The following is a 15,006-nucleotide window of genomic DNA, read 5'->3' on the forward strand; positions in this document are numbered from 1 at the left end:
ATTTTGTTAATATAAATGGCTATTTATGCATTAAAAACAAGAATAATTTCCAAAATTTCCAGTCTATAATTTGTCTACATCAATTTGGATGACAACATGCCTATACTAAAAACAGGAATATCACTGTCAATTACACAGTAAAATCATAATAATTAAAATGTATATCTATAAAAACATCTGCCTGGAGTGGTTTAATTTTCATCCAATAAGCATGTTTCAGTCATGCTACACTTGGACAGTCAAAATAATTGAGGTGTAGACCTGCCAATCCAAGGACGAGTTGACCAGGATTTGCTAGATACAATCTTTTGCATTGGTTCCCCCTATTGTGGAACCCAAGATGAGTACTAAAAATGACTATGAATGTCCACAGGGTAGAGGATTTGAAAAAGAAAGACTTTACTTAACTAAGCTTTCCATATCCAGCCTTAACTTTCATCTATCTAACTCCATTCTCGAGATTAAAAAAGGACAGATAGACAGACTATTAGGCAACAGTGGGAATTTATAGGTTTATGATTTTTTCAAAATGAAAAATTACACAATCTAGACTCCTGAGAAAAGAGCTGGTATGTTTATATAAACACTTGCACCAATACAATACATACTTATATACACATAATTATAATATTGACCATTACTTATCATACAAGTAGTGTTATTTAGCATCTAATGCTCTGAAAAGGCCAAATCCCACTTAACTGGTCACAATTTTATAATATGCACAATACATGGGTCAATAGAATGAATGGAAATGTATAAATACACCACATACTTTAAAAAAGTGCTGAAAATTCCAAAATACGGACACTCCGCACTTAATGATCCATTCCAATAATTAGGTCATTAAGCAAATTGTTTGTTAAATGACAGATTTAATTGTTTTTATTTCTTCTACATAAAGAAAAGATGTACCAAAACAATTCCAGTTCATTTATAAAAAACAGACATTCAGATTAATGTTTTAGTCATCGAGTCCTTCAAATGAGACATGCAATAAAGCACAAGTTTATAAATGAACTATTTAGCCTTGAAGATTGCGACGCTTTGTTTAGTGAAAACCGACTGACCATTAGAACTATACTAAAATTAAGAAAGGGAATTTGCCATGTTGGAGAGACGATCATAAGTCTGAGCAGTCATTAAACGAGTAGGTCAGGAAGGTCAGTAAGTGAGGAGTATCCATGTAATTTGCTATAAATTTTTTTGCCTTTGCAGATAGTCAAATTTCATTAAATTAACATAACTAGCTTAAGTATAGCTTAGAATTTTTTATATTTATAGTTCCATTGTACAAGAATAAAAGATTAAAAGTTTATCGGCAAGCTGATCTATTGCCATTCATCTTGCAGCCGAGAAGATAAAGCTTCAATATGCATAAATGCACATCTTTTCTTCAGTAGCTTACTCAATAGACTGAACTTTCGAGGATGGAAACCGGTGCATTTCTCACATGTAACATGAAAGAACTGTTTCTCTTTTTTGCATAAACCGTATCAGAAGTGTGAATTCTGATCCCAAAAGTTCTCTTTTCCCTGTTTTTTTCCTCTCCACATCTGCATAAATTCAGCCTTAGGTAGATTCTGGACACTCTGGTTCACTGTTTGTAAGTTATTGAAACAAAAGCATTGTAAACATTTTCAAATGCTCACTAGATATGTACAACCAGTTTTTTTAACCAGAATTTTCTTTGTGTCAGTAATAACATTTTAATATCCAATCTTATACCTTGAAGCATCAGGCATTCAGATATACAATGAAAAAGTAACCTTCTCTAGTTTCACAGACATGACATCATCTTTACTGTCACAATAATCAAATCTGTACAGATACGAATAAAATCTCCTGGAATTAGAAATTGTAAGACTCGCTATCATTTGAATAAATGTTTCTGTATGAAATAGCATTAGCAACTTTCTCTGTTTTTGTCTACTAGCTAACAGTAACAACATAAAAAAATACATTGTCAGAGAATAATGGCTTGTAGATGTGTATCAACAAAAGGTAAAGCTTAGTGAATGTCATGCTAGAGAAAAAGCAATCTAGAATTACATTTTTTGGCCAAAATTAGTGCTCTCATCTCACCAATTTTTGTCACTGCATCATCCTTCTTTGAAGACCAGTGTCGTAACCAACCCGACTATGCAAAAATGGAAGAGGTTTTCGAGTATGAACAACAATAGCAAAAAATTAAAATTCCACTTGTAGACAAATGATTTCAGCCCTTTTTGGAGAAACAATTGTTGAGTGACGAGGAGACGTACAGACATTGAAAATTCTTTCTTAATATTGATCTTTGCCAGAATTAAACAGACGCAGAATCAAATGAGTTTCCAAGAACAGCATTTTTGAGAATGAGCAACAAATTTAATTTGCCAGAAACAATGAGAACAAGTTAGCACTCGTTGCCCCATTCTCTTGTACAGAGTAGTTAGAAAAAACTAACTACCACCAAATATCCTAGAAAAAGCTTATTAACATTACAGAGATTTAAGTTAACAATTAATTACGACATTAAAAATCCCCAAGAAGTCAGATCACAGAATAATCTGTAACGGCAGCCATTAGAATTGTAGAGCAAGCTACTATAATCCATTCACTACAACTTTGTACATATTCCTGCAACATACAGTACTTTTTCTGAAAAATTTCTCTGGAACCAAATTTATAATAATTAGCAGATATTCACATGTTTATTTGGACACCACTATTGCTTCTATTATGAGATGGGTAATGCAGAGGGATACATTTTGTAGTGTAAAGTGATGAGGTGGCCTATTTACATCTTCGTTTCAAGTACAGTTACAGCAAACGATGCCTTGTTCTAGGATTCTGAACTGGCTTCTTTGCCATAGTGAAGATTGTAACCGAGAACTCTTAGTATTCACGTACACAGCTCAAGATCTTGGGAACAATAAAAACTCTTTAGAATAAAATAGTTTTTAATTCTTGCACTTGAATACTCCATCTATAGCCAGAGTCACTTTGAATTAAACCTAGTAATAAAATCCGTGTACACATAATAAAGCAATTCTACTATGAAAATGAATGTAACTGTATGGCATATATCTAGTATAATTTAAAGAGTAAAAAACAAATACTAGAACCTGTTTAAAATGGAAACTTGCCAAAATTAAAAAACAAAATCACTATTGGATGATTTCATTTTATACAGGTATTAATGCATTTTCACTTCAGGAAAAGCTGGATTTTCTATTAAATATTACTCATTTCAGAACCTGGCTGAAATAAAATCACAATATTTTGATGTTTATGATTTGACTTATTAATTTAAACCTTGATAATTCAAATCAACAACATCAAATAATAGCATACTCATTCAAATTTCAAAAAGAAACAAAAACACAGACCATGAAATTTATTACTTTTTTGCTTTTGGCTCTGAAAATTTGCAATTTTAAATCTGAAAAGTCTTTATTTTTTAACTGAAAAATAGACTAAACACATTTATAGCTGTAAACTTCCATGATTTTTAATGTCTTTATGATGATTACACAGGCTATCAATGATAAAAAATGATTTGGAATTGCAAATGTAGCATCTGTGTGTCGAGTGTTAGCCAACAGAATAATCTTTTAAACTACTACAAAAATAAAAAATATGTAATTTAATACTGTATGCATTCATAAATACTTCTCATTACAGCAACCTGTACAAGTACATTTGCATTTAAGCCTGATAAATACATTAAAACAAATAACGAAATTTCAGAACTTTATTTACATTCAAACTGCAACAATAAATATCCCACTGTTTCAATTTACATATTCTGAACAAGTATACAGGTAATTTTAATTGAGGTCAAAGTAGAAATGTACAAATGTCTGCTTTAAAAAAACAGTTTATCTTAATTTGAGATAATTAAATTATTATTTTAAAATGTTTTATTGTAATTAGTGATGATATTTTTAAATTTTACACACTTCTATTTAAGTTTACATCATTTTTATAATTTACTCAATTATCTGAACCCCAATTGCCGGTGCAAGAAATCTATTGGATTACGTGACGATAATAATGACTTTGTTTAGATTTCCAAATGTTAATTTCAGATGAAAAGTGATTTTTCTCAATTTAAAATTGGCATGTTCTGTATAAACATAATACTTTGAACACTCGACCTACTTATGCAAATCAGTTATTATGAATGTCATAAGTTAAAGCATCTTAACTACTGTAATCCCAACACACTTATCATACAATCCAATACATTGTAATTTTATACTTATTTCGCTTTGAGAATGAAGAAATTCAACATCTAATAGTAGATTGTTGACAATTTTGTCGTCATAAATTATTTGCGACGAATTTACAAAGAAAAACAACTATACGTCGACAAAGAACTTGCTTTCTGCAAACAAAAGTAAACACAAATTAACAGCTAACTGTCAAATTCACTTGTTCCATAATGTCTTTTGGACTGGAATACAGATTTTAAGAGCAAAATATTGTCAACATTAACATAGAGAATTTCACTAGTCGGTAAATCAGTAATAATTGTCTACGTTCATAATCAGAAGTGCAGCGTTTGTTTTCTTCATGTTTACAACAATATATACCATTTGTCTGTTATCATCTCTGATACAAAGACTACTTTGCAGTTGAACGTCTTATCACAAATGTAAGACTGGCATTATTGGATCATTGCTTCCTCCTATTAGCCTATTGTACTGAGAGTAGACAGCATAAAAAATAATGTTTTATCATCAACTGTTCAATACTAAAACATCTGTTTTCGTGCCCATGTATCTGGACTCTTTGCAACATAACTTTTGGAAGTACGAGTCTGAGCATGTTTGAATAACACTAACTGTACAGTCTTATACAATTGTGAGGCAATATTGAACAACAGATCTTTAAGCACTATAACTGCCAACCCTGGGTTTGTGACCTTGACACATGCTGTATTTTTGAACAGATCAAGAGTGAATTGTTTCCTGATATTAAATGAAATGTCATTGAGTTGAGGCAAAGACTACTTCATACACAAAATATGAGAGAGGCTTTTAGAAAGCAATTATGCCTCAAATATTTAAGAGTCCTTAAGACCTTTAAACAACACAACAATGACATCAACAAACAATAACAAAACTATTAAAATTGAAGATATCATACTTGTCAGCAGCAAAGATAAGAAGAGATCGATCTGGCCTCGTGGCTAAGCGCTGGAATTGCCCCCCAGAGCTGATGTGATAGGTCGATGAATGAAAGTAAAAACCTAAAAGAGAGTGGTGAAAAGAGCTCTACAGAATCTTTACTCTCTAGAGGTTTCTGAAGTGAAACCTATATTGGATCAAGGGTATCAAATAGAAATTCCTCTATTGGATGATTTACAGATACTGAATGTTCTGTTTGAGACGGCAATAAGGAGAATGAAGGTCTTCCTTTTCTTTTGTTGTTAAGGGGATCAAACAGCCTAACAGATAGTATCTGTAATCAAACTATTATATAACGTGCATTATTGACTTTGCTAATTTGGATAGTTGTTATGTGAATTTGTGAAGCTCAACTTCCATTGAGAAGTTAACTCTCATTAGGTGAATGTCTGGAGATGTTTTGACTTTGCAGTGAATAGACTGTGCAAATAGCATGGTATGTTTGTGCTAGTGTTAATAAACTTTGTATTTTTTCCAATAATTATTAGAGTGCTTTCTAGAGTTTAAGGTTACTTCGTAAGAGAAGAATTCAAAATGTCAACTGTCTTCCATGTTATGTAATTCTAGCACAAAAACAATCTACTTTTTAGTTATTTTCATCAATTAAAATCAAGCTAAAATTCGTGTTTATATCTAATTAAACGACAAAATGAAGAATTTTGTCTTTCATATATTTATTCTTTGTAAGCAAATCTTTAAACAAACAACACATTTTAATGACAGTAACCATACAGATTGCTCATAGTCTGTCAGATAAATACTTTAAATTCTGAATATTCATGTTTATCAGATATGTAGAAGACTATGAGAGTATGAGACACTTCTCATTATTGACTTACAACAGAGTATATCTTGAAAATTATCTATCCCTTTTCTGTATTTTTTACTTATTACACAGTTATTTTTACTTAAATTCTGAAGAATTTAATCATTATCCTTACCAATTTTTCACACAGCTTTGCACATTCTTGTACACTTACATTATAATCAAAGATGAAAGACTGATACATGTGTGTATTCTGGTATTTATTAATAGTACAATTTTGCAGAAGACATTTTAAATGAGTAGCAAAGACAAAAATACATGCTTAATCTAATCTATTTACTCTAAATTTATATCAACGATATTGTTAAGTTTTGTAGATTTACTAAATTTTATACACTTTAAATTGCAACAAATCTTCAATTAGGATGTTCTGTATGAATGAATAACATTATACATCATTTTCTTACAAATTTTTAATGCGAAAACAACTCTGTACTAGTACTATGTGAATGACTAATCAATTATACGTTCAAGTTAAAATATTAGTCAGAATCTTTGAAAAAACTTGCTCTAATGCTAAGCATGCTTCTACTTTTAACACTAATTATGAGTTAAAAATATAATAAAAAACTGGAATGCAATATCAATATTATTTTAAACAATTGTCCTCATTATTAGTGTGTGTTGTATAACTTCATAAATAAAGATAGGATCCTTTATAGAAATAGCACTATAGTTACTAGAGAGCAAATGTATATTGTTTGTATAGGTAATGCGACTTGTGGGCAATCAGCCAAGAGAGAATACCTCCCCGGAGGACTTTCTAAAGAAAAACGACCTCTGTTTAGGTGTTACAAATGTGAAAAAACTCAAAAAAAAAACCAACATGGCAAGATCATTGGCAAGGCACGAATTCATGACCAACTACCAATGTTCAGTGGTTTTATCCATTTGGTCAGTGGCAGGCAATCATTGCATAAGCTTTCTTTATCAAGCATGTTTTCAAAATAAATTAGGTGTTATTCCTGTTCCTTACATTATGCACATAAAGTATACATATCACTTTAACAAACAATATATTTTGGTACAATTATAATCTGAAAAAGACAGTTACCGTGGCATAGCTACATGTTCAGTGCCATGGAGCAAGTAGAATTGGTGTGCCCCTAGTTTCTTGGAAGAAGTCTGGCAAAATTTGTTTTGAACATTTAGTTTAAAAACATATATCTAATTATTTCAATTTGAAACCTTACTTAATAAGAATTTATTTGAGATTCAAGGCATTTCAACAACAAGATAATATTCAATTTAATAAATACAACTATAATCCTTTAAGTACACAGTACCTAATAATATTTACTACATACATAAACTGTATTGACAAAATGTATGCAATTTTAGTTTCATAACGAACACGTAACAATACATAAAAAAAAACTTCAAAATTGTTGTTTTCTTGCAAATCGGTCCATCACTTTTTCTCCGGATCAAGTCGACAAGCTATTTCAATTGATATGGTAGCCAAAGAACTAAGCCGATGTTGTAACACGCTGCTTCTTAAATAAGTTTCAATTAATTTTAGTTTTGAAAACTTTCTAACTTGGCGCCCTCATGATTCATTCAACCAGAGCAGTTTGTTCCAATCGTTCCACAGTAGCTAAACCACCAGACGGTGAGAAGGTACTGTACCTTCCAGAGCCGTAGACCATACTCTCAAAAACAAAAAAGCAATCCTTTGCAAGATACAGTCCCCGAAATTTGTTGTACACAATGAAACATCACACCGTATGCTCCACTAAGATTATCACATTTAACTAGTTAGTCCATGCTATGCTGGTTTCAAGTAGCAGTTTCACATTCTTTAGAGTGCATCATAAGCTTCGGAACTGTACAAATTACAGATATAGAAATATAAAAACACCCTTATCGAGTGACTTCTGTTACTGCAATTAATTTTCAGGCATCTAATACTACACGGCAAAAAGTTCAGGGTGCACAACCAAACAGAAATATTTAATAAATTACATCATAACCGAGAATTCGACCATAACAAAACCAGCACCGGTCGCCAATTGCAGGCAAGAATAATCAAGCAAGAATTTATATAATTAATAGTAGTCACATGCATTAACTTAAACGATCAAACGACTGGAACTTAGTTACAGAATTACGCAGCTGTCAAAATTGTGTAATACATATACAAAAAAAAGGGAAGAAGGAATGGTTTATACTGTGTTGATGTCCTAATTTCTCTCGATTTTTCTAAATAAAATTTTGTTTATCTCATCACTGATAACATTTTGATCAGTTTCTGTCATTTAAGTGTTCAAAATATAAATTTAAAGTGTGTAAACAATAAATAACACGTCCAGCTTAGTGTAACGCGGCTAAACGTATGAGCATGAAGCAAAATTAAGTGTAATGAAGCAAAATAAATGAATTGAAAGGCAGGCAATTGATAGACTTACCAAAGAGCATTGGCTAAAATGACTTCTTGAGGTTTTACCCACATATTTACGTTCTTTCGTCAATTACATTCCAATCAAGAGTTCATTATTCCAGCTCGATTTACTGTGACGGGACATTTGTTTTTCTTTATTTTTTTTATTAAAAGATAACGTCTTCTCACCAACCAAACATTACCTTACCGATAATAAACATCCACCTCTAATAGTGACCTCTATCGACTAAAGTTTTCCTAACTTAAAAAAAAATTATTAATAATTATATACGATAATGAATAAATATTTTTAATCTATTAATACTTTATTTTATTTATTAAATGTTCATTTTTTACTTCGGCTTGCCTTTTTTCGTTTTCAATTTTCTTTTTTAAGATTGTTTTTCGCTAACTTGCTTGCTTTCCACCCTCTGGCGGTGAAGTTAGGCGTCAGCTAAGTTAGCTATTTCGCCCCGTGTAGTTGTTTTTCCAGGTATGTGAGTGAAATTGATTGGAGAAACAGATGGCGATTTCGAGTTGATGTACGGTACAGTACTTGAAAGCAGTGGCGTGCCGTGACATTTGATGATAGGGAAGCTGTGTTTCTGTAAGAAGCCGACTTACAGGGGCAATCCAGTTAATTGCGCGTCAGGGCCCGTTCGTATTCGTTTGTTCGATAAGCCAGTAAAAACCGTATACTTCTTTAAATGAATTTTTAATATATTATCTGACGTACTTAATAAATAAGAAAGTTCAATATAATTACCTCTGTTATTAGATTCAATAAAATGAGAAAAACAGATAAAAAAGAAAAAACATATAACTTGTTATATGTTTTTTCTCAAAGCATCTATTAATTTAGATATATCTATTAATCGTAATTATCTTGTTATAATTTTCAATATTTATTTTATATTGTCTACCAATGTTAAATTCTATTCCGCTTTGATTTCCAAATTGCTTCAATTTTACGAAAGAATCGTCATTCGTCATAAATTTTGGGTGACACCCGGTGCGGATATCGTGGTGTCACCCAGGAATATTTCTAGATGGTGCGAGAGATATCGTGGCGGAGATTACTTCTGACACACGGATCGCTCGCTGTTGACCTTTTTTTTTTTTTTACTTAACGACTGCTGAAATTTCTAGGTCACTCCAAGTTACGGGCCCTACACGTTTCCCTACTTTGATTTTATGGTATTCAGAACGGACCGATTCACTTCATTTCAGGTATGGGAAATTGAATTGGTGCAGATTTGGCGGAGGGGAAAAAGAGATCGGTCGCATTTCGCTTTGTGCTTTCATCTGTGTTGGACGCCATTTCTACTTTTGAGTGGTTAATCATTCAAAGTGAAAAAACTTTTACATAGCAGTTTATCGAAAACCGAAATATTTTTATTTTTATCGTGGTCGCACAGCGGCGGGCACACGTAAAACGATTGGCGGGCGCCATGGTGCCCGCGGGCATAGGGTTGGGGACCACTGCTCTATATATACATTTTTGGTAAAAGTTTACTTTTAATACATGGCGCATTTCTATTATTATTATTAGTAGTAGTAGTAAAAGTGATCTATTTAAATTTAGAGTAGTAATTATTTTTCAGAGAAGAATTGAACATGAAGTCATTGCGTATGACGTGACGCTTCCAAATTATGGCAGAAAAATAGCTCCACCAAAAATACGTCAGCGATGTCACATGATCTAGTGACGTCAAGCCAGGTCATGTGATACGGTTTGTAAGCGTCCGCCTCGATGTGTTACTCTGCGATATAAACAGGGTTAAGCAATGGAGGCTTCTACCGTGCGTAGTCAGTAAGTAATCCAACCAGTTTTGGTTTATAACTCTTATTAAACGCTTCGTCCCCAAAAATTTCTATCTGTTTAGGACACGTCTACCACGGAGGTCTCTTAAGAAAGCAAAATTAGGAAAAAATGCGCCATGTATTAAAACCGAACATTTACCGAATATTCTAGGAGACTGAATGTTGCCGCCATTTTATACAGTATTATCATATGTTTTCGCCTATAAACAACGTTGCCAATTGTAGTTACTTTAACTCTCGACATGGATTTTTAATGGCTTTTTCCGGTTTTCTACTGAATCTGTCTCGTAATTAAACAGCCTTCAAATCATTTATTTATTATACTAATTAATAATATTATATAAATAAATTTAAACGCACAATGCTTACATCGATAGTCGGATAGAGAGCCGGATTGATTTTACTGTAAGAAAGTTGAAGTGAACTGTGGCAACGGACAAATTCTTTATATTTCTATAAATATAGAAAATGCTATTAATTTATGAAATAAATAATAATTAACACAGTATTTGGAAACACGAATGAATTACTTCTGGATCTTTCTCTAGAATACAGCAAACATAAGCACTTGTCTCGTCCAACGTTTGGCAATATTTCTGCTTTTGAACACAGATTTTAGCGAAATCCAGATCCTAAATATGAAAATAATAAGAAATTATTGTCTGGAAGATTTATATTAAAATTAAACATTTGTAAATATTCAATTAAAAACCTACGATTTTAATATCATTTTCAACAAAGCAATAACGAGCGGCCTTTTGTTTCGTTGTGTCCAATTCTAATTAAAATAAACATTTTTTGTAAAATTCTTCAAAATAAAGATAATTAACGAGTAAAATATGCAATTACTTTAAAAAGTTAATGTTGTTAACACTTACTACAGAAGTTTTTCAGGTATGTGTCAAGTTGTTCATACGCTTCCTCCGGTGTTTGCGGTACAATACAATTGATGGCAGGTAAAGCAGCCATAAATGTGAATAACACCAGCATAAGCTTCATGTTCGTTGATGTTTTCATTTCGTGTATTATGTTTGTATGTTTGACGGGTCAAAATGTTTTCCCCTGAAAAGAGTTAGATGGATCACCGACAAGAACTTTGTTGCTAACAGTTGCAAGTCACTACTAATTTGAAGTGGAGAGTACAGACCTATATTTTAAATTTAACAAATTAAAAATTTCAGCCCGGGATTGTGACGGTGTCACAATAAATAATTGACGACAGAATATATATTTTCCTCATCCCCATATTAAATGGTCAATAATAATAATAAAACAGAGAAATTACCTTGTTATAGTGTAGTAAAATATACTGGGCTGTATATTTTATAAATTTCTATGCGTTGTTCAAGTTGTTGAAGATATTTTGTGTGTATGCGCGTGCAGGTTCGTTTATATACGCTTCTATTACAAAAATAGCAGCTGCACGTGTTTTCAACATATTTGCCATTTAACGCCAACCTCAATTTGACATTATTTTTAAAAATATAGTTAATAATTTGAATTTATGAATTTTATTTTAAAGTTCAACTTTAAATTGTTTTACAGTTAATTTAATTTACTAAATTAAGTTTAAAACAATATTAAAAATAAATTAAAGGATAATTAAATGTATGGAAAAATAATTTATATTGTAGTATATTATTATTACTTCTCGGTTGTTATTTATAGTCATTTCTTAACCATTTATCTCTACTAGTAAAAGGGCATGACCTCATGACCTTTAACTACCAAAACTTAACAACTTTATTGTCCAAGATGGAAATAATCCGGCCAAATTTCACTTTCGGTCGAAACGTCAGGAAAAAAATAATGGAGAGGGATTCAAACTGTTCAACAAAGTTCAACCTGCGAAGAATTAATTATTATATTGATTACAATTAAATTTCGTTAATTTACTTGTAGTCAGCGTTAGAGACACATAACAGGAGACGTCAGTCTACATTAATTAACACAAAACGAAAACACCTGTTCATAAATACAACAAATAATAGTTTTGGTGCCATTTATTACAATTAAATTCCACTAATATTTTGCCACTCTTTTAGATAGTTTAAAATATTTCTAAAAATAAATTCAATTATCTAAGAGTAGCAAAATATTTTTTGCCTGACGTTTTGATACTCCTGGGCCCGAGAGGGAAGCTCGACAGGATTATTTTTGTTTTCGACATTAAATATATTATTTTTTGGTAATTTAAGGTCATGATTCCAATCACCTTTAACTATTTTACCTTTAGCTTTTACCTTTAACTAACATGAAAATATTTTAAAGAGTTTAATTATGATTAACGGCACCGAAGCATTTAATTAATTAATATGTTAACTGTTATTGAATGACCTTTGGCCACGCAACAGCCAAGCGGGGGATTGTTAGACATGTGGCTGTTATGTGTTAAAGTTTGTCACATGTTCTTTTGACAGATATATTGTGATGTACGGTGACAGTGTTTATTTTCCTTTGTTTCCCATGTCCCTGTGAATTCTTGCCTTCATGTTAATGACCAGTGGTTGGTGGTCTGTGTGTGGTTCTTTTTAGTGGAGTGAAGACGTATAGAAGTTTAGTCCGTCTCCCCTTTTCATCCTTGCTGGCTCAATTGATCTAACTTCACCAACAGAAATTACTAACATTTAGAAGAGGTTTATTCGTGTTTTATTGCAATGTAAGAGGTTTGAATAACAAATATTTAGAAATACTTAAAACAAAGGAGGAATATGATTGTAATTTTGATGTATCGGCTTTTTGTGAGTCTTGGACAAATGACGAAAATCCTGCACCAAATATAAAAGATTACCGACAAGAAAGAATGGAAGGAAAACTTAATCAACATGGAGGCATATTATTATACATACATAATAATAAAATTTATAAACTTATACCAGATTTAACTTTCACAAAAAACTATATAGATATAGTTACGATAATTGTTGATAAGTTGATGATGGTGATAATCTACCGTTTTCCATATGCAGACTATAAAATCTTCCTTGATGTAATGAATAATATATTATTTTATAAATCAACTAAATATGGAAAATATAAATTACAAATAATCGGGGATTACAACATTGATTTACTTAAAAACAACTCTTCAGACACCTCCGAGTTGATAAACCAATGCTCTGCAGAAAATTTAACAATTTTGGCTGATTTCAATCAACCTACCAGATACGGTAAAAATACTCACCCCTATTGTCTAACAAATAATAGTGAGTGTGAATTCTTAATACACCAAAACTTGATCTCTGACCATCTGCCTATCATCGTCTTTACTCCCGAGAAAGACCTTGATATAGAAGAGTAAAGCAACCTACCGAAAAATCAATAATTCCTCCATTCCGTTTACGAAATGCTCTGTCGTCAGGTTTTTTCTGGAGTTATTTTTATACTCAAAGTTTGACAACTGATCAATTAGCTGACTACTTATATACTATCTTACTCGTTTATATTACTAAGTATCTTCCAAAGAAAGAATATGTAAAAGATAGAACTAGCAGGAAAGTATTCCTAAAGAACTTTATATCTGATCACACGCTGACATTAATAAAGCGGAAGAAAACTTTATTTAAGAAAGTTAAGAACAATAAATTAAATAAAAAGTTAATTACTACATTTATTTCTCTTATCGTTTTCGAAAATTACAAAGACTTGGATTTTTCCAATTTAATAATCTATTAAAGATATCGCGGGCCAGATAGAAACTTTTCGCGAGCCGTAGCTGGCCCGCGGGCCGGGGGTTGCCCGCCGTTGATCTAGTCTACTCGTGATTCAGATAATCGGGTGAGGGCGGCCGAATATCTAGCAGGCAGGCGGCTAACAGCCCACAACCAATCCGGAATATAAAATTAGAAGCTTTATGTGTGAAGTATTCACCAGGTAAACCGGGTGACGTTGGTGCTCTGTAAACCGCATGTGCCAATCAATGCCTGTATAATCTGGCTGATTGGAAACTGACCCGGTTACGACACTCCTTCTGTCACCGAATTATTTGAATATACAATAGCAATCTTATCGTTTTTTTCACACGTAGTATAGAAATTTGTAAAAGATACATAATGCAGTTATAATAAAATAGTAATTTTAATTAATGCAAAGTACGTTAAAATATGAAAATTTATATTTTATAAAATACAAGGGAAGGTCATTGGAAGGTGGAATCGGCGCTTCCATCGCTTCCAATGACGGCACGCCACTGATATATATATATATATCAGTGCGTGCCGTATCAGTGGCGCCAATTATTAATATATATATATATATATATATATATATTAATAATTGAAAAAAAAATAATAATTCTATTTAGGAAGTTAGTTTTAATATAAAATTATAACGACGCGCCATCTAGTTTCAAAAAGTTCCGATGATGAAACGAGATATCTCCGGTCAATCGGTCAAGGTCAGCACGTGGCACCAGAGATATGTGGGGAATAACACAGGACAGGTAAATGCGTTTTTTCAAAGATTCGTTTATCAAAATTCGATTTCCAACTTCCCAACGAACAACGCATGCGCAAATCTCGCCCACTACTGCCTGTTTGTAGAGAGTGTCGCCATTTTGTATTTTATTGTGTTTCGGTTCTCGGTTCCCTGACTACCTACGAGTCTGGTTTTTTTATGCGCGCATGATTTGGGCATCTAATACTCTGTGCGAAATTTCAACTCCTGACATGTACTCCTTCATACTTCTAAGCTGATAAGACAGAAGGCCGTACGATTTTATAAACAAGACATAGTCTTGTCAATATTGTTCAAGATTAACTGATATGCACTTAAAACACCTAATTTTGTTAGCATCTTCA

The 15,006-nt window shown here is 32.2% G+C and overlaps 1 protein-coding gene across 1 annotated transcript in view; it reads right to left on the bottom strand.

The window, feature by feature from the left end:
- Positions 1-8,628, bottom strand: part of Tbc1d8-9 (TBC1 domain family member 8/9) — a 40,823-nt gene extending 32,195 nt beyond the window's left edge. Inside the window, exon 1 of the mRNA XM_067264814.1 lies at positions 8,412-8,628. Within this exon, the coding sequence (XP_067120915.1) occupies positions 8,412-8,455 (44 nt within the window). The 5' untranslated portion in view covers positions 8,456-8,628. The remainder of the gene's footprint in view (positions 1-8,411) is intronic.
- Between the last annotated feature and the right edge of the window lie 6,378 nt (positions 8,629-15,006).

Source organism: Centruroides vittatus, unplaced genomic scaffold (genome assembly GCF_030686945.1).
Source record: "Centruroides vittatus isolate TY-2023 unplaced genomic scaffold, ASM3068694v2 contig_193, whole genome shotgun sequence".
Taxonomy (NCBI): Eukaryota; Metazoa; Arthropoda; class Arachnida; order Scorpiones; family Buthidae; genus Centruroides; species Centruroides vittatus.